Consider the following 20,239-nt stretch of genomic DNA (forward strand, 5'->3'; position numbering starts at 1 on the left):
CCACAATTTTAATTTTTTGTTCTTTTTTCATGTTAATCTCATCGATAACAAACCTAACTTTCAGATAAGAAAAAAGTAAAATTGAAAAAAAAAAAAAATTTTTTAATTTTATCGTTAGGGATCAGTTTTCAATTATAACATTCATCACCGAGAAAAATATTCCCACAATATTTTTCTCAGTGATGGTCACAAAGTACATGTTCAATTTAGTAGAACGTTAATGTGTAAACAATGTTGATCAAAATAATGCATAATGACATGTGTAAAATAATGCATAATGACATGTGTAAAAACTAACCATAACTAAATGTTATGGTTAATTTTTATGAACATCAGTCTGTAAAATAAAGCAAAAGCGACGATAGTAAAGTATAAATGATTTAAAAAGAGACCAGTTCATTGTAGCATTGGTTAATTTAGGACACTGAAATCGGATATAATATAAAGAAAGCTGCAACATATTTTTTTTAATGTAATAATATGTAAAAAAATGTTAATCGAAAAATAATGCATAATGGCATGTGTAACTTGTAAGTAAATGTAAAAATCAGTTTGTAAAATAAAGGAAAAGCCATGATAGTAAAGTATAAATGATTTAAAACAATGCATAGCAATTGATCGGCCATATTGATTAAGGGCTGCAGTGTTCGTTTTTTGTATGTTTGTGTACAATCCAGAATAATAGTCCATGGTCACAGCCAATGAGAATAGGCAGAATATTATTGGGAGAAATCATTATTTTTGAAGTACAATGGTAGTTGTAGGTGTCTGAGTGTTTAATCCAGTTAATAAGAGTGTCAGGTCGATATAGTTATAATGGTTATATATTTATCCGGTCCTTACTGGGAGAGTGGGAGGACTTTTTAGGTAGAGAGGAAAATACGAACTACTTTGTCTCTAGATCTTGTCAATCATGATGATGTCGCTCGTAGGAAGTAAGGTAGGATTTCATTATAATGAATAAATGTGTCTGTAAGGGCGTTAAAAGTTACATAAGATAGTGGGTAAAAGTTTAGACATAATAAATTTGTATGTGGCATCTGTTATTGCAAACCTACCATAATTTGGTCCAGAGGGGAATTTCTGCAATCAAATTATTATATAATAGGAGGTTATAGCCTTAGCGTGATGTCATGTATTTTTGATTTATGTCACGTTTCAAAACATGAATTGAAACCTAAACAATAATGTTTTTAGTTCTCTCTCGCTGCAAGAACTTAGACTCTAAGGTCAGAAAGTGGAATTGAGTAGTCAGCGCCCCCAAAGGAGGGCACTCTAATCTGTAAAAAGTGCTTGGCCAGCCCCATCGGCATTCCCTGGTAAGGGCACCTCAAACAAATAACAATAAACTAACCTCTTCTCAAAGAGAGAAGACAAAGCTTGGAAGAGTGGACCTTCTAGACATGCACAGAATTATCATTACACCGCAATTGACAGGGACCATAATGATATTACAGGAATGCTTTAATCCCTGTTGATTTTGAAAATTCACTATGTCTGTTTGTCTCCATTTTTTCAAACTGTATCTCCTCCAAGACAGAAGGTTGTAGAGTGGGGCAAGGTTACTCAAATGATTGCATTTTTTGTGGACCGTTTTGCTATGGGTCTTTATTTGGTTAAAATCGTTACTAAGGAGTCAAAATGTAAAAAAAAAATGAGAACTTAGCAAGCATAAGTCGACTTCAACTGCTCCTCTATACATGCGCAAATATATTTACATTTGTACGTTAATCTTTGTTTATTTTTAATTATTTCTTATTCAACTGACGATGGCTGATCTGGTAACATCTGAGGCTGGAGGACTATAAATTTTGGTTTCAGTTTTGATTCTAGCTGATAACACTTAAGTCATATTTTTTTATTTTTGAAATCATAATTATATATTAGGTACAATATGAAATAATCAATAGAGAATAATAATAAATACGAAATCTGCATGCATTAAAATATCATATTTAAGCATATTTTATGACCTGACAATGCCGGGCGCCTCCTGCTAGTAAAAACTAAATTTATTAACAGCATTGGAAATTATTTTAATAGTTGAAAAAAATGTATTTTGCTTTAACTATGCTTTTACTTAGCAAGCGTAAGTCAACTTCAACTGCTCCTCTATGTATGCACAAATATATTTACATTTGTACGTTAATTTTTGTTTATTTTTAATTATTTTTTATCCAACTGACAGTTTGCTCAGAATGCTGTGATCCTCTAAGCTCAGCAAAGATAAATAATTACATTGGCCACATATTTGATAGTTATTACTTTTTTTTTAACTAAATTACAATAATAATATGCCCGTCATGAAGTAGGCCCCAAAATGGTGCATATTCTCTCCTGATGACCCAATATCATCTGGAGACTGAAACGGATTACCCCACAAATGAGAAACAGCCAATAAACTTTATTATATACAAGTCTACAGGAAAAGGTAAGCCCCCAAAGGGTACATATTCTCTTTTGATTACCTGACATTATCTGGAGACGAGAATAAAATATCCCACAAATTAAAATAGCTAATAAACTTGATTATAAAATACATTCTACAAAGTAAGCCGTTTCTTCTAAACAATATATTCTGTTGGTTGCTTGTTTCATTACCAGTTTCTGCTGCTGTTCTGGTAGCAAATATAATTCTTCAATAATAATAAACAAGACTAGAATATCTGTGGAGATTTTTTGTTTCTCAGACTAGGGAACCCTACTAATTGTTATTAACAAAAAATCACTGCGAATGACGTTGGTGATAAATCCAAGTGAGTTATCACTGTTATATTCAGTTTGACGTCCATTTTACATGCTGGCATGTGTTTGATGGCTTTTAGAAATTGACTTCAAAACTAAAATATCTCGAACTATTATCTCTCTTTTAAATCAATTCTTATCACATTCTCTAATGTTTTCATTAGCCTTCTCCTGCCAACTGAGTCTGCTGCCTCAACTTTTCTGCAACTAATAACCCAAGAACTCTCATCCATCCTTTCAACATGGTCATGCAATTCATACCATCAAACTTTATTCTTCTGCACATGTATCCCAATACTAACTAAGCCTCATCATATCGTTCTTATAAGATTTCTCTCCATGCAACACATTGTATACATGTCTGATAGACTGTTCTCTTGCTCGACAGTAGTAATGCTCTGTTGGTTACTAATGGCAGAGGTTGCTTGGACTTATCCCATCCACTTGTAACTCTTACACTCACATGAACACCGGTTCTTCCTTGTGCTTCAATGATATCACCAAGATAAAAACAAAAAACAACTTCAAAACAACATCGGTTGCCAAGATCGCTGGGAAGATGGTTAGATCACTCTACTGCTCTCGTAAGTATCTCACTGTCGATGCGATCCTATATCTGTATAAGAACCAGATGCACCTTACAATGGTGTACTGTTGCCACATCTGGGCAAGAGCTGCTCAGCATCCCTACCCTGCCTTGAGTTCAAAACCTGCTTCAAAACCTAGTAGTTGATGCCCTTTTTTCTTCCCTGCAACTTCTTTCGCACAGAAGAGACATCGCAAGTTTGTCTCTGCTCTATCACTATTTTCATGGTAAGTGCTCATCTGTACTCCAATGTATGCCCCCCCTTGCTAAATTTTCACAAAAAACACTCAACTAGCTAAAACCACTACATATGATTTTCCCCACTCTCTCTTTTTTTTTTTTAACAAGGAAAAGAAACGGTTATGGTATATATATTTTTTTTTCTAAAAAAGCGAAAAAGAAAAGGATTTTTTTATTTTTTTGGTAAAACTTGCCGTTCTTAACATGGGGAGGTAGGAGGTGTCTATTCTGACAGCCATTCTTAACATGGGGAGGTTGGGGGTGTCTATTCTGTCTGCTACAATAACTGCAATTTTCAGTGCATGCGTACCCACTTCAACGTCGAACATACAAGTTTTTTTTTGTTTTTTTTTTTAAATGGCGGCCAGACATAACTATGCTAGTAACCACAGGCTAGTGAATGTGTTACTTGTGCAAATAATTTGTGTCAGCGACAAAATAAAAACTGTGATATTTGTTCGCGGCAGACCCGAATACAATTGAATAAACAATTGACTATAAAAAAAAATCAACTTCTTAAAGATAAATCTTCGGGTGGTCCCCCAGTGCACTTTCACCAAAATTTGTTATGAATCTGAAAGGGAAAAATGTTGAAAAACGAATCCTAAATAGCTAAACATAGCTTTTAATATTCTTTTCCTTTAAATTTATATTAAGAATTAAAATTCATTTGAGCTCTAGAAACTTTCTTTTTAGAGAATAATCCGAAACAATCTTCTTGCTTCATTCTCTTATATTTAGGTACAGGAAATTTAATGGCTGCTTTTTTTTTTTTTTTTTTATATATAGGGATCACCACTTATCAAGGCCCAGAGACCACTCAAGGATAAGGATCAAGAGTGTACAGTAGTCAATTGGACAATATAGTAATCGTTAGTAATGGAAATTCGATAAATTTGTTAACTTGAGTGGAACGGCTCATCAAGAACTTGTTTACATTGGACTTGAAGACAATCAGATTTTAGTCAGCTAGAAAGCAGAAAAACAGAAAACAGTTCCACAGGCGTGCAGTTCTAAGAAAGAAGCTTTGTTCATGGAATCTATGTTTAGGTTTAAGCACAGATAAAGAGTGGGGGAATTATTGATAGTGTTTTCAGCTAGACGAGTGTTTCTTGTGAAAGTTTGGCGAGGGGGGACCATAGATTGAAGCTCAGTCAAGCATTTGCCATGAAAATAACGATAAAGCAGAGACAAACTCGTTGTTTGTGAGATAGAGGTTTCAGGGAAGAGAAAAGGACATCTCCTACGAGGCTACGAAGTCTATTTTGAACTCTATCAAGGCAGGATAAGTCCTTTCTAGTAGCTCCTGCCCAGATGTGGCAACAGTACTCCATCCTTGGACATACTTGGCTCTTATATAGATAGAGAATAGCATCAGCAGTGAGATATCTACTGAATCGATAGAAGGATCCCACCATTTTTCCAGCGGTCTTGGCAACAGATTTGATGTACGTACGTGTTCCATTTCAGATCAGGAGTAAAGATCAAGCCCAGAATGGAAACCATATTGTGTGTCACTAAGAAGGTTATTTTTGCTGAGATGGTTGATTACTTCTCTATTTAACACAGATTCAAGCAACTTACTGACGCACAGGAGACTTATTGGTCTGCACTGAAAGGGAGATGAGCAATCACCTGAATTCTTAAATACAGGGCATACTGATGAGATTTTCCAGGGTGATGGGAAGCAATTCTCCTTAAGACAACGTTCAAACAGTTTTGTAAGTATGGGTGCTAGTTCTGGTTGAAGTTTTTTGAGTACTATAATTGGAATACCGTCAGGGCCGGTTGCTTTACTGGAATCAAGGTTTTTGATTAGCTTAGCAACATCACGTACAGATATTTGTAGATCACATAGCATGTTTTCTGATACAGGAGGAAATATTGGAGGTTGGCAGCCTTGGTCGCAAAGGGTAGAATTAGCTGCAAAGTCCTTGGCAAAGAATTTGGCTTTGTCTGAGGCTGACGAGATTACCTCAGGTCCATTGATGATAGTTGGGATAGAGCACATGCTTCTGTTCAGGATTCTGTTTGCTATTTACTAAAACTGGTGGGAACCAAGCCGCTGCTCAGCTACTTTGGACTTGACGGACTGAGCATACAACTCTCTTGCATTCTTTATTACTTTCGTACAATCGTTGCTGGCATACCTTAAAGCAGCTTTAGTCTCCATATATCTATTACGTTGGAAGCAATGGAAAAAGTGATTTCTGTGCACAATGGCAGCAACATATTCCGAAGAGAACCATGGCTAGCTGTTAGGTTTTGGCTGGGACTTTTTTAAGGGTATGAAACGGTCATTTTTATCTTAACTGATACAACAGAGTAGTCAGAAGATCCAAGAGGAGACAGAGCGGAAACTGAATATAGTTCAGGGCAAGTTGTGAGAAAAAGGTCTAGGAGACTTGCATACTGGCCATCAGTGTCGGGCACACGGGTGGGTTCGTGAACAATCTGAGTGAGGTCATAAGCAATGAAGAAATCATGACAGAACCTCCCCTTATCATCGGTTTTGTTTGAGTGGGTCAACCATTTCACATTGTGAACATTGAAGTCTCCACAAACATGAATGTTAGCTGAAGGATAAGCAGATAGGACTTGGTCAATTTTCTCAAATATACTTTTAAAGATAGTAACTTCGCTGTTATGGGGGCGATAGAGAGTAAATATAAATGCAGTAGTGTGAGCAATTGCAACCCGGAAGCACATATAGGGTAAGTTAGGATCTTCTCTGGAGATGTCCCTACCACATGGAAAGCCATCTTTAATATAGGCAGATATTCCATGCCCATGGCAATTTGGGGGTCAGATTTGGAAGTTTAGTTAGAGTATCCTTTAATTATGAACTCCATAAGGAAATCGTCTGTCCAATGCCAGTTTCACTTAGAAATAATAGGTCTGGTTTAATCTTCTGTAATTGGGTTTCAACCTCTGGAAGGTTAGAACGTAGACCCCTGATGTTGGAGAAGGAGACATGGTAGTTGGAGGCATGATTTTGAACGCCGGCTAATCATAATTTTTTTAATTTTCGATTACCTTTTTATTGTGTTTAAAAGATTATAGTTTAAAGTTAATTTCTCCAAGAAAAAAAAGTGTGTGAAATAAAAATGCATGAAATAATTTTATCTCAAATCTGAAAAAGCCTACATTTCATGTAAAAATTCATTATGACAAAGATCGTGGTTACATTTTTCTGGCAAGAAAAATATAAGTTTTCTGGAATTATTTCCAAGTTAAGTATTAAATTAAAGTCTTAAGATAATGAATTAATACAATAAATGTACTTAACTTTACCTAAAAAAAGTAATAATTATCCAAAAAATGTGACACTGGTAAGAACAAGACTTGTTTATCGTATCAAAAAAAGAAAACTCTGGCGGCAAAATTCAAATACCTATGAAAGGACAAATTAGACAATTTATTTCTTTATTTATTCCAGCATACTGAGTGTCTTTTTTTCTTTCTTTTTTGAGTCGCAGACCCCCTTTCTCCATTTAAAAATGCATAAAAGTTAATTAAATACATTAATTATACTACTGACAATTTATTCATTGAAAAAAAGTTAGCACCATTATTCATTAATATTAATACAGAATTACAATTGGTTAAGAAAACAATTTATAATTAATAAAAAAATTACACACTAAAAAAATACAGACTTACGTTAAAATTTATCAGAATATCTACGTGAAATTTAAAGTTGATAAACACAAACAGGCAGGTAGTTGAAGAGAGGAGGAGGGTGGCCAAAACAGACTGGTTTTCTTTTCAAGTCTGTGCATCCATACTTACCGACATGGAACGTTCGTATAATTTTTACCATTCTTTTATTAAATTATTTTTCTATGTTCCTCCTTTTCAATTTAATTTTTTTTACTTTATTTTCCAAGATTATATGACCATTATCTTACATTGATGATTATATGTTCATGCGTGCAATGGAAATATTAAAATCTTACATATAAAGATTACATTAAAAATGTAAGCATAAAAAAGTAGAAATAATTTCTGCAATTATAATTTTTTTGTGTGAAAATATTAAATAAACAATGCTAATTCAATGATAATATTGGTAGTTCGAGAAATTAATTTTTCTTTGAGTTATATCGATTTCGTTAATACGGAATTTAGGGGCTTTTTTCGTAATGTTCCTGTAAAAATTATTTTTTTTTTTTTATTGTTACAAATTACAATGCTTTATTTATATAAAAAAACAAAAATAAATTCTTGTGTTTTTTATTTACTATTGAAAACCATAACTTTAGTAAAGGTATTTTTTGTTTAAACAAAATAATACATTTCCACTAAGATTTTTTTTTTTTACACGGTGGTCACCACTTATCAAGGCCCGGAAGCCACTCGGGGATAAGGGTTATTACAAGTACAGTACGTTAGTGTGGAGATTTGATGAAGTGTTTCCTTAAGAGGGTGGTTCATTAGGAATTTGTTAACGTTGGACTTAAAGACATCCAAGTTGTAGTCAGGTGGGAAGCAGGCAGAGGGGACAAAGTTCCACAGGCGTGAAGTTCTAAGAAAGAAGCTTTATTCATGGAATCCACGTTTTGATTTAGGCACAGATAAAGAGTGGGGGAAATTTTTCACAGTGGATTCAGCTAGACGGGTGTTTTTCATGAAAGATTTAAATAAAAATAATTAGTTTATTATATTCCGCGATTATTTGATAAATACTGAAAATTTCATTAAAATTGGTTAATTTCCTGATTTTTGGTGAATTTTTAAGTAAAGGCGGGGAATCAAAATATTTATACATTTTGAGCATCGGCATTCATTTTGCACGTACCTACATATTCTTTTTTGTTTTTATTATTATTTGGTAATCTCCAAAAATACCGTTAGGGCTTACAACATGGCCGCCAGAAGAGTCACGTGATCCGGTTGATCCAAAACATGAATCGTGCAAATGGAAAACGCAGCCTTGAAGGCAAACTTTGACAAACAATCACAATTTGTTTGTATTTAATTTTTTGTTGATATAATGTTGTTAAAAAAATAGGCAAACTTTGAGAAACAATCTTAGGTTGTTTTTAGTTAAAACAGTGTTTATAAAAAGTATTTTATTCAGAACAAACAAGTGGTCGGTCGACGGAACGCAATTGAACCATGACAATTCCTGGAATTGAACCACGACGATTCCTGAAATTGGAACTGCTACCTACCTCAGAGAATTACAAAAATATCAATGGCCCTTAATGTATCACCCTTGTTCCTCGTTCCTCGTGTTCATGACAATAACGCTATACTTGGCGAAACTATGACATTGTCCCGGCTAATGTTAGCAATGCCAGATGACGTGCACATATTGACATGGCTTGCACAGAGACGTCTGATAGCCAATTCATGCAATTGTCAAATTTGTGGGTCACCATGCGTGTTGGCTCGATATTCCGAATCCAAGGATGGTTGGAGATGGCGTTGCCAAAACGATGGATATCGTAATACAATTAGAACGAACTCTTTTTTTCAAAGAAGCAACCTCAATCTAAGAACCATTGTAATAATTATGTATATGTGGAGCATGGATTTTCCACAAAAAACTATGGCAACAGAAAGTGAGGTGAGTGCCAACACAGTGAGCGACTGGTGCAACTTTTTGAGGGAAGTGTGCACTCAGTACATTGAACAAAACCCAATTCAATTGGGGGGTGTAGATGAGACCTGGACCCCAAAAGAGGTTAAAATTGATGAAAGCCATTTTTACCCTCGGAAATATCACAGAGGAACTGTCCAACGTAGCCATTGGGTGTTCGGCACCATCGAACGAGGCTCTAAGAATTGCCTTTTGATCGAGGTTCCAGACAGAAAACGTGAAACTCTGGTCCCTATAATTCGCCAATGGATCTTACCCGGGACTCGTATAATAAGCGATGGGTGGAGCGCTTATGCAACCGTAGCAGACATTGACTTTGGTATTTACAGCCACGATGTTGTTGTCCACGAAAGAAATTTTGTGGAGCCTAACGATGCGACTATAAATACTCAACTTATTGAAAATACGTGGATGCGAGCGAAGAAAAAACTTCGTCGTCAATTCGGTACATCAAGGGCTCTCTTCACTTCATATTTAAATGAATTTATGTGGCGTGAAAGAGTCGGCCCAAATAAATTTTGTGAGCTAATTTGTTGCATCGCCTCCATCTATTCTGTCTAAATTTATAAAATGAAAATTAAAAATATAAACTGTTTTTTTACATCATATTTTTATAACATTACATCTTAAGAAAAATGAACACCTTGTTTTAAATACCATTTTTATGAAAAACTCTGAATAAAATATTTTTTATAAACACTGTTTTAAAAAACAAACAAACTGTGATTGTTTCTCAACAAAAAATTAAATGACCGTTCTAAATAAATTATTTATTATTATGATATTGAAAAACTGTTTTTGTACTTAATTATTATGCTTGTTTGTCAAAGTTTGCTTTAAATTTGCGTTTTCCGGTTTCGTAATACAGCGATTCATGTTTTGGATCAACCGGATCACGTAACTCTTCTGGCGGCCATGTTGTAAGCCCTAACGGTATTTTTGGAGATTGCCTATTATTTATGCTAACAATAAATAATTAATATTCCTTTTAACAATTTAGCCTTACAGACTACAAAATATCAGACTTCTGTTCGAAAGATAGTTCCCTCTGGGAACCTCCATTCAAAGTTTACTGAAAATATTTTAATATTTTGGATATCTTCCAAAATATTTTAAAACAAATATTGCAATTCTTAATATTTTCACAGAGTCAAAATATTTAATTCTTTGCCCAGGTCATTTTCCAGGTAGAAAGTTTTTTCTTTACAAAAGGATATCATAGCCCAAATGAATCAATTTTGAGATCAATAGGGTCTGCCAAAACAATGTGAAACAAGAAAGCATGATTCATGACGTCAGACTTGTGTTAACTATGCGAACTATGGAAAAGCAGAAGCGATTTTTTTAAACCTTTGTTTATCTTCTTCAAACTGCAATTAATAATTAATCTTTGTTATAATTTTGTTTGGTTTTAAGTTTTACAGTTTAATGATTAGTAATATTATAAACATTTGTATATTAAATATGAAATACGGTTTTACTGAATGTTCATTTGATTAACTACGGCTTCCATATTTTGTTTGGTAAAAAGAAACAAACAAAATATGAGGGGGGGGGGGCTACAAAATGCTTAATATTGTGCAATATTTTCAAATCGGTTTTAATCTGGTGATAAAATAGCTGACAAGAGTCATGTTTATATCAAAACTTAACATTTTAAAAAAAAATTGAACACAATTAATTAAAAATCTATGTTGTAACAGTACATTTTGAAATAATGGAATTTTAATTGTTTTAATATTTTAAAAATTAATTAATGTTTACGAAGTTTCTTTTTCTTGGCAATTCAACTAATCAAAAAATAAAAAGTCACCTCCACCCCCTTAATATCACCTTATCTATCTATATATCTATAAAAGTGAATGTGCGGGGTGTGTGTGTGTGTGTGTCTGTGTACATTTCCCTATGCAATAACTCTGTCAATTTTTAGTCTACAGACTCGAAACTTAATATACAGGGTACTGAGATTTGGGAAAATTGATATGATCGGTTTTCGGCCAGAAATTTGGCTGTTAAGGGGTCAAAGTTAAACGATTTGACCTTTGAGAACTCTACCAAACTCCTCCGACAATTTTAGGTCTAAACACTTGACATTTTAGATATTGGTTCCTTGGACATGGATCTAACTTAATAACTTGATTTGAAACAATAAATTTTAAGGGGTCTTAATAGGAGTCAAAGTTTTAAAAAATTGACCGCTTTTTTTTTTTTTTTTGCTTAACATACACCTCCAAATACCCGGGCAACGCCGGGCTGAAATGCTAGTAAATTACTAAAAACATAACAGAAAAAAAAAAAATTAAATTAATAAAATAAAAAATCGAGTTAGCGTTTCAACATTTGAACAACACTCGCTCGGCTGACACCGATGATTTCCGGTCTCGCCCGATCCATGTTTGACGGGAATTCACGAGAATCCGGGTCAAATTATGCAAGAGTACCTTTCATTGTTCTACGAGGATAAGGGTTAAGAGTAGTCAATTGAACAATATAGTAATCGTTAATAACAGAAATTAGAAAAACACCCGTCTAGCTGAATCCACTGTGAAAAATTTCCCCCACTCTATATCTGTGCCTAAATCAAAACGCGGATTCCATGAACAAAGCTTCTTTCTTAGAACTGCACGCCTGTGGAACTCGGTTCCGTCTGCCTGCTTCCCTCCGGACTACAAATTGGATGTCTTCAAGTCCAATGTTAACAAATTCCTAATGAACCGCCCCCCTAATTAAACACTTCATCAAATCTCCACACTAACGTAATGTACTTGCAATAACGCTTATCCCTGCGTGGCTTCCGGGCCTTGATAAGTGGTGATCACTGTGTAAAAAAAAAAAAAAGGTAAATTTGTTAACTAAGTGGAAGAATAGCTCATAAAGAACTTGTTTACGTTGGACTTGAAAACAACCAGATTGTAGTCAGCTGGAAAGCAGGAGAACGGAAGACAGTTCCACAGGCGTGCAGTTCTAGCAGTATCAGAATTTTGGGGGAATTTTTGACACCCCTAACAGAAAACTGCGAATAAAATATAGAAAACTCGTAATTTCTCTTTCTAAAGTGGGTTATTTATTTTCTTTATAGAATATGCTTCCAAAATAAACTATTTAAGTTGTTTAAAAAATAATAGAAATATTATTTTTCATTTTTTAAAAAACAGTGTTTACAAAGTGCGTGCGTGCGCTCAGGGAGCCATTTTGTTACGTAGTGAAATCAATTGATTTTTATGAGATGAATATTTTTCAATTTTTAAACTTTAAAAATCTATCAAAATTTTCCTATTCGTTCAATTGTTACGCATTTTTCAGGGTGAATGTAAAATTTTATGCTCTTTCCGATAAACTGAATATAATATTTTAGACAAACGTTGTTTTATAAATTCACCCCCCCCCATTTTGAAATGTCTATGAGAATTTTAATAATTAATTTTGGTCGACACGTTTTATATATCACAAATTGAAGATAAAACATCAATAAATAAAATACTCAAATTTAAAACAACAAAAAAATATCACTTATCTGTAAATTTACCGGTAAAGTCCAAAATGTAAATCCTTCTTTTTTCGATAACCACGTGTTTTTTTTTTGTTTTTGTTTTTTTTTACGTGGAAGCTTAATTTTTGTTTAGAATTTTCCAGTCAATATTTTTCGGTCAGTGTATATTTTTATATTTAATTCCTGGTTTCCTTTTTTTTCGATATAAAAAAAAAAAGACGATACCATATAATGCAGATTTATAGTATAATAAATAAAAAATTCAGGTATTTCTTTAAGATATTAAAAAAGAAAAATTTACATTTCATATCTTCGTCATTCGTAATCCGTGTAAATCCAAAAATAAAAAATCCCAGTTTTCATGTACGATAGCGTAAAGGCGCCAACATTAAAAAAAAGTACGATGTTATCTCCCTTTATTCATATAGGGTCAATATGAAGCAACCCTCGAAAATTCCTTTAAAATTACGGCCAAATCTGTTCATTGCAATGTGGCCATAAAGTGGGTGCCCATTTGACGTCACATCATTATAGAAAAGTGACCCCCCACTTTGTGACCATTTGTAAAATTTTTTATCTTGGAAACTACTAGTTTCGTTTGCCGTATATATAAATGGTTATTTCCGTTTTCAGCGCCTCCGAAAACCTTTAAAAGTGGAAAATTTGAAGGAATATAATCCAATATCGAGATTACTAATTAGTGTTTTTTTTACACTTATAGGCTTCTGTAGATAAGAAAGTGATAATCTTAATATCCGGTGTCTTTACAACTTTCTTGAAAGACACGCGTTGTCGCGATATGTGTTGGAAAAATCCTTCCATTTAAAAAATACATGGATTATAATACATAAATATGAATAAATTCTCATACAGGAAGATTAAAAGAAAGCATATCTTACTCATTAACCAGGTAAGTTGTATATTTTGCCGTTAAAATAAATATCGTAAGATTCAAGTAATGTTATTGTTCGACAATCCGTGTAATGTTAAGTGAAGAAATCGAAGGAAAAATAAATAAAATTGTTTATTTCTCTATTAAAGCTTTTATGATATTAAAATTTGGTCTTTGCTCGTTTTATTGAAATAAAATTTACGGGTTTAAATTACGTTTTCATATTGTTATAATCTGATAGAAAGATAGGTGTCTATTCAAAATGGCGACTCGGCTGAAAATTCCCCCAAAATTCTGATACTGCTAGTGCAGTTCTAAGAAAGAAGCTTTTTTTCATGGAATCTACGTTTAGGTTTAGGCACAGATAAAGAGGGGGGTGGGGGGATTATTGATAGTGTTTTCAACTAGACGGGTGTTTATGCCGGTTATCTCCCTTAGATTTAATGACCCGTTGACATAAGCGGCGATTTATTAAACACGGGTATGTTTTCACGTTCGAAATGCTTACATGGGAACGTTATTTTAAAACGTCAATTATGTAAACACGATTTTCGTCTCCCAATTTCATTATTTTCATACGATGAAAAAAATTTTATTTTAATTATTACCAGTTTATTTTGCCCTTCTTTTAAATGGTACAAAAGGTATATTGATAATATTAATTTATGATATAGTTAGATCGTTTTACGGTACTTGTACAGTTTAGTCAAGACATTAAAAAATGAAAATATCGAAAACAGTTTAAATTGTATGTATCCGTTATGGGACGAAGTTCGCTGAAAAAAAATTTCACTTAATTTCATCAAGTAGTTTTTTTTTGTTTTTTTTTTTTACAACGAAAAAACAATTTGGTATGATATCAAGCAAAATGATCGATTTTTAGGAAGAAAAGCTAGTATTTACAGATGGGAAGGGGTGTCAGCGCTTTAACTGGAGTTATCTCCCTTTGTCATTTCTAAAATTCAAACAAATTTTTTTTTTAATCCAAGATGGCCGCCTTCAACGCGCTCTCATAAAAACGTGTTTTTCCACTGTAAAAAAATAAAACTACTTGATGAAATTAAGTGAATTTTTTTTTTTTTCGGAGAACTTCGTTGTATAACGGATACATACAATTTAAACTTTTTTCAATGTTTTCATTTTTTAATGTCTTGACTAAACTGTACAAGTACCAAATTTTATAAAGATTTTAACGAAGAAACATCTTAACAGAGATATAAATGTCTCTCCGGAGACGCAAACAAAAAACACCAAACTAAACAGGCCGGAAACATTTTCTAAAAACTTTGGATCTCCCTTGTTTACATCACGTGACCCAAAACAGCCAATGAGAAAGCCCGAAAAGATCGTCTGCCGATTCAAATAAACCGCCAAAAATATACACATCTTGAAAAAAAAAAAAAAAATCTTAAATCTGTTTAAAAATAAATTTTACAATTTTTTCTTTTTTTGTTGAACCATTTTGTTTTTATTTAAAATAAATTCTGAAAAAAAGTCTATGCTCCGCCCCGCCTCACACACGAAAAAAAAAAAAAATGATATTCAAACGATTCGCTGCGAAAGTGGCTGCCGTTATCTTAGTTTTGTCTACTTGGGTGGGGGTGACCCCTCAATAGTCCACCATGCAAGATATACAAAAAAAAAAAAAAAATCTACAAGGCAAGATTGACTGCTAATGCACTTACTGATCCGCGCTATTTTTTTAATCGTATTTCCAAGTTTAATTAAAGTTTTAGGATATGTTTTTTTTATTCAATTGTAAGGTTAAAGCATAGAATAGGTACAAAACACCCTCCCCATGTTAAGAATGGTTTTTAAATAATAACGTTATTATTTCAGCACGGATCAATAAGTGCACTGCACTAGTACCCAAGATTGTAAATATATCAGTAATTTTTTTTTGGTAAATTTTTACGACGTGCCCCAACGTATTATAAACACCCCACTGGTAAGAACGGCTTTCGAAATAAACACCCCTCAACCTCAAAAGCCGTTCTTAACATGAGGATGTTGGGGGTGGGGGTTATACTATGCTAGGTCAGGTCGTACAAAAATACTTTTTTTTTCTTCTGTTTTACATTTCGGAAATCCGGATTTCATTTTGTGTGTTTGTCTTTTGATGGATTTTAAAAAACTATAGTGCTATTTTTTTTTTTAATAGTATTTGAAAGTTGAATTCAAGTTTTACGATATCTTTTTTATTATTATTAAATTGTTAGGTGAAAGTACAGAATAGTTACAAAACATCCTCCCATGTTAAGAATGGGTTTCTAAATAATAACGTTATTATTTCAGCACGTGCATACCAAAATAGCATGGTCCGTATTCCGCATAAATACCACCACACACACACACACACATTGTATGCATATATAATCGATTGTTATTTACCTGATATTATATTGTCGATGATCCAAAAACAAAAACTGAGGAAGACGGCCAGAAGAAAAGGCAGACAAAAATGGACCAACTTCGGCTTAGAATCGTCATTTATTGCCATCCCGAAAGCGCAAAAGTCAACTTTTAACAACTTCAACTTGTTCGGTGTTTTAACAACAAACTAACCTATCTCGTTATTCTTATAAGTTTACAGAAAACTGCCATAAAAAGTGAAAGCGGGTATTCGTTGCATTTTGATTGACAACGCCTTAGTTCTATTTTGGTGAGGGGGGGGATTGATACTAAAATAAAAGCAATTATTATTATTTAATTGAATTTAATACATTTCAAATACGTTATTACGAGTTTTCAAAAAACAAAGGGAGATAATTCGGAACCGGTGTTTGCATAGATTATCTCCCATTGTCCATATCGTAACTGAAAGCCGACCAGACGAAATTAAATCCGACTTCATGAGAGGGAAAAAATAAAATTTAGTAATTTCTTTCTTTTTGATTTCAAACTGAGGCTTTTTTTTTTTTTTTTTAAATAAATAATGAGTTTCAATGTGTAAATAGTTTCTTAAAGAATTAATTTGTGTGTGTGTGTGTGTGTGTCTCAAGTCTGGGGCACTTTTGAAGAAATATTGGTTTTTAACTTTTTAGTTCATGTGAACAATATACCTGAACTTAATAAAGCTTTGAAATACATAAAGAGTTTTCTTTATAGTCCACATGTTTTCTTTATTGATTTGATGATGCGATAAAGTTTATTTAATTTTGAATTGTCATCAGTTGTTTCTCATACAGGGTGGAACAATAAATTTGTCGCCCTAAAGAAAACAAAACTACAGATTTATTTCAAAACTTTTATTGAAAAAAATCAATTCAGGTAACTTGATTATGTAATAGAGCTAACATCTATTCAATGTAGCCTCAATCACCGGTTTAATACGGGTCTAGAACTGAGAGCATATCTTTTTCACAAGCACCAATGGGAGCTCAGCAGATGGCAGCAATCACACTGGCTTTCGTATTGTGGTAGGTCATGTTTGTGATGTTCTTGATGTATGACCAAACGAAGTAGTCCATTGTCTTCAGATCGAGAGAGGATAGGGCCAGTTAGGGAAGGGCACAAAAGTGTAGCACTCCTGAAGCCAACCCTGGGTCTCTATTGACTTGTGGGCTGGCGCCGAGTCCTGCTGCCACACCCAGAGTCTGCTAGCGGCCACCTGATTGCACCAGGGGATCACCACACTCTTCAGCACATCCAGGTACACTTTGGTGCTGATTTTTAAGCCAACTTTGAAGATGTGAGGTAGTATGAAGTGGCCCTCACTCGAAACCATATTAAAGACCATAACCATACCTGGAAACTTCATTTTCATTACTCTGCACATGTCCCTGTTATTCATGGCAATCCAGCAATGGTTCTGGCCGTTGTGCACCTGGTCCTGGCAGAAGACTGAAAAAATTTGAAAAGAACCAGAGCATGTTTGGCTTCTTAGGATACTTCAGTTTGTTGAGCAACCTGACAAACTTGATTAACCTGAGAGTCTTCTCAGTCAAGACCTGGCTCGTCTGGTGTCTATAGGACCTACACTTCAAGTCCTCTTTCAAACATGCATTCACAGTCATGTATGAGACGCCTAAATCTTTATCAATCTGCCGAATAGGTTGCTGGGAAGTTTCATCAATGAATGGCTGGACCTTTTTTGATAAACCCTTTGGTCCGGGTCTTCCTGGCAGTGTCCTTAGCCATGAGCTTCCACTCCACCACCTCCAAAGGATCGTCCAATGCATTGAGCTGTGCCATCAAGCATTGAACCATTCGGATTTGCATTTTGAGGGTGCTGGCAATGGTCCTATTGTTATAACTTGGATCGGTGGAGAGCATGAGTTGTACAGTGGCACATCTCAGATCTCGCTCATTGAACATCATGTCACTTTCAGACATGATGAAAGGTTCCTATCGCTTTTGAGATTTGTACATAATTGGCCAACTAGTAGAGGATCTGAAACAAAAAAAAGAAAACTGGTTTTTGTCAAATGGAAATGGAATCATGTTGTCTTTTCTAGGACGATTTTATCATTGCATCCTGCATATATATAATATAATCGCATTGAAAGACCGGTTCCTGTCAGAATATTAAGGTTTGTTAAGCCTGGTCATTAATAAATGGATGACCGTTTTTGAATTCCAGGTGCTGTATGTACTCTCCACCTATCTAGACATTGTTTCCAATCAGTCTTGGGCCTCTCTTTGCCACTGGACACAAGCAATAGGTGTAGTTGGGGATTGCACAACCCTGACTTCACAATTATAGTTGCAGCTACCCTTACAAGGGTATCCATTGTCTTGTGAATGAATGAGGGCATTGATCAATATATATATATATATATATACATATAAAGTTAAGTTTTTTCTCGCTCTGACATTGATATTTAAAGCCTGCTTTTTCTTTTTAAAAATTATTAAAAATGCATTTCTTAATATGCTCAGTCATGGCTATGTGAGTGACTACATGATGGAAAATAATTGTAAGAAATAATTATTTTAACTAATATTATGATGAAAAATAATTGTACGGGATAAATATATTAACCAGTAATCTGATTAAAAATATATGTAAAAAAATAGATATTTAAACTAGTAATATGACGAAAAATGTTTAGAAATACAAATATATTTATTAGTATAATGACAAAAATAACTGTAAGAAATAAATATATTAACTAGTATTATTATAAAAATAATTGTAAGAAATAAATATTTTAACTAGAATTATGGTAAAAAAATACCCGGTTCCTGTTGGACCGAGGTATATCACCTAGAAGGTCCATCCTTCCAGCCTTTGCCAACTAGCTTTCGGGTGGAGTAAGTTCATTACTTACTGCCTGAGGCGCTCCTACTGGGGAATGGATTGTCCAGGCAATTTTTTGCTACGTCATAGTTCTTCTTCTTTAGGGATACTAACTTGACATTCCCCATCCACTGATCTTGCATCAGATCATGATCTAGTGGGAAGCACATAACTATCACACCAATTGTACTGACCTGCACTATTTGTTTGACAGTCAGTTGCGATCAGTCTCATGCTAGTTGATGTTTCAATCTATAATCAATCTGGCAGAAACTAGGCCATTTATTTGTCAAGCTGAGACATTCGTTCCGCATAATCCTAGGAGTCGCACCCTCCCAGGCCTTGCATCTCATCTTCAGGTGGAGTAAGTATATTACTGCCTGAGACGCCCTGATTGGAGAATGCTGACGGGCTCTCAAGGCATTTTTTATAGGGCCAAAGATGATCTAGTTTAAGGGTGCTGGCTTGATTCTGCCCACCTTCTGACCTTGTGTCACATCTTTTTGTAGTGGAAGGAGGTACGAGTTGCCTTCAATAAGTTTCCATACTTTTTTGTACAGGCATTTATAATTGTCGTAAACTCTTGAAGATTCTGCTTGTTATTGCTATACATCTTATAAGATGACTGACCAATTTTTATGATTTCAGGTTCAAATGAACAGCTACAGGGAATCGGAATACATCCTATTAAAGCCCGATTTTCACAGCTGGTCAATTTCAAAAATACAATAAAGACACTTTAGAAGAACAATATGCAATAAAATTCTGTTTTAAACTTATAAAAATGCTATAGAACCGTTTGGAATTCTTCAGACTACATTTGGACCATATTGCATGAATCGAGCATTAGTTTTTAAGTAGCAGAAGACATTCAAGGAAAGCAGCGAGTCTGTGAGGGATGATGAGAGGTGTGGGAGAAGTAAGGAAGTCAGAACACCAGAGTTGATTGGCCAAATAAAGAATTTCATGGATAAGGACTATTGTGTGTCTATAGAGACAATAAGTGCACAGTTTAATATCAGTGTAGGAACTGTACACACATTGGCATTTTGTATGTGTTAGTTTACCTTTTTTTGTTAGTGTGTGTGTATGGCTGTGAATAGAAGTTCATTTCTGTTTGTGTGACTATTGCGAGTATGTATACACAATATGAAGAAAGCTAGTATGCAAGTTATTGAGTCCTTTTTACCCTCAGCTCAAAGGCACAGAGTGTGGTGTTGAGCAGATATTCTGGATTCCTGTTCAAAGTGTAGCATCAATAACTTTTGGCTGTTTCTTTTATGGGAGTTCTTAATTTCACTCTAGCTTTCCATTTTCACATAGACTTGTTAGTTTTGGATTTTAAAACGATTTTCATTAGTTGAAAATAATTTTAGTTGACACGTTCCTGTGAAAACTTACTTGGTTTCAGAAGTGGTGAGGAAAGTGAATCGAAA

The 20,239-nt window shown here is 34.2% G+C and overlaps 1 protein-coding gene across 2 annotated transcripts in view; it reads right to left on the reverse strand.

Annotated features, from left to right (window-relative positions):
• Positions 1 to 16,331, reverse strand: part of LOC145291451 (transmembrane protein 19-like) — a 29,243-nt gene extending 12,912 nt beyond the window's left edge. Inside the window, exon 1 of one of the 2 annotated variants that reach the window (XM_080137309.1) lies at positions 15,953 to 16,331. In XM_080137309.1, coding sequence (XP_079993435.1) covers positions 15,953 to 16,061 — 109 coding nt within the window. In that variant the 5' untranslated portion in view covers positions 16,062 to 16,331. Of the gene's footprint in view, positions 1 to 14,169; positions 14,192 to 15,952 lie in introns of those variants that run through there. The other variant, XM_080137310.1, reaches the window with a different exon arrangement.
• Between the last annotated feature and the right edge of the window lie 3,908 nt (positions 16,332 to 20,239).

This window comes from Euprymna scolopes, chromosome 12, assembly GCF_053919585.1.
Source record: "Euprymna scolopes isolate OS-2025 chromosome 12, ASM5391958v1, whole genome shotgun sequence".
NCBI classification, from domain to species: domain Eukaryota; kingdom Metazoa; phylum Mollusca; class Cephalopoda; order Sepiida; family Sepiolidae; genus Euprymna; species Euprymna scolopes.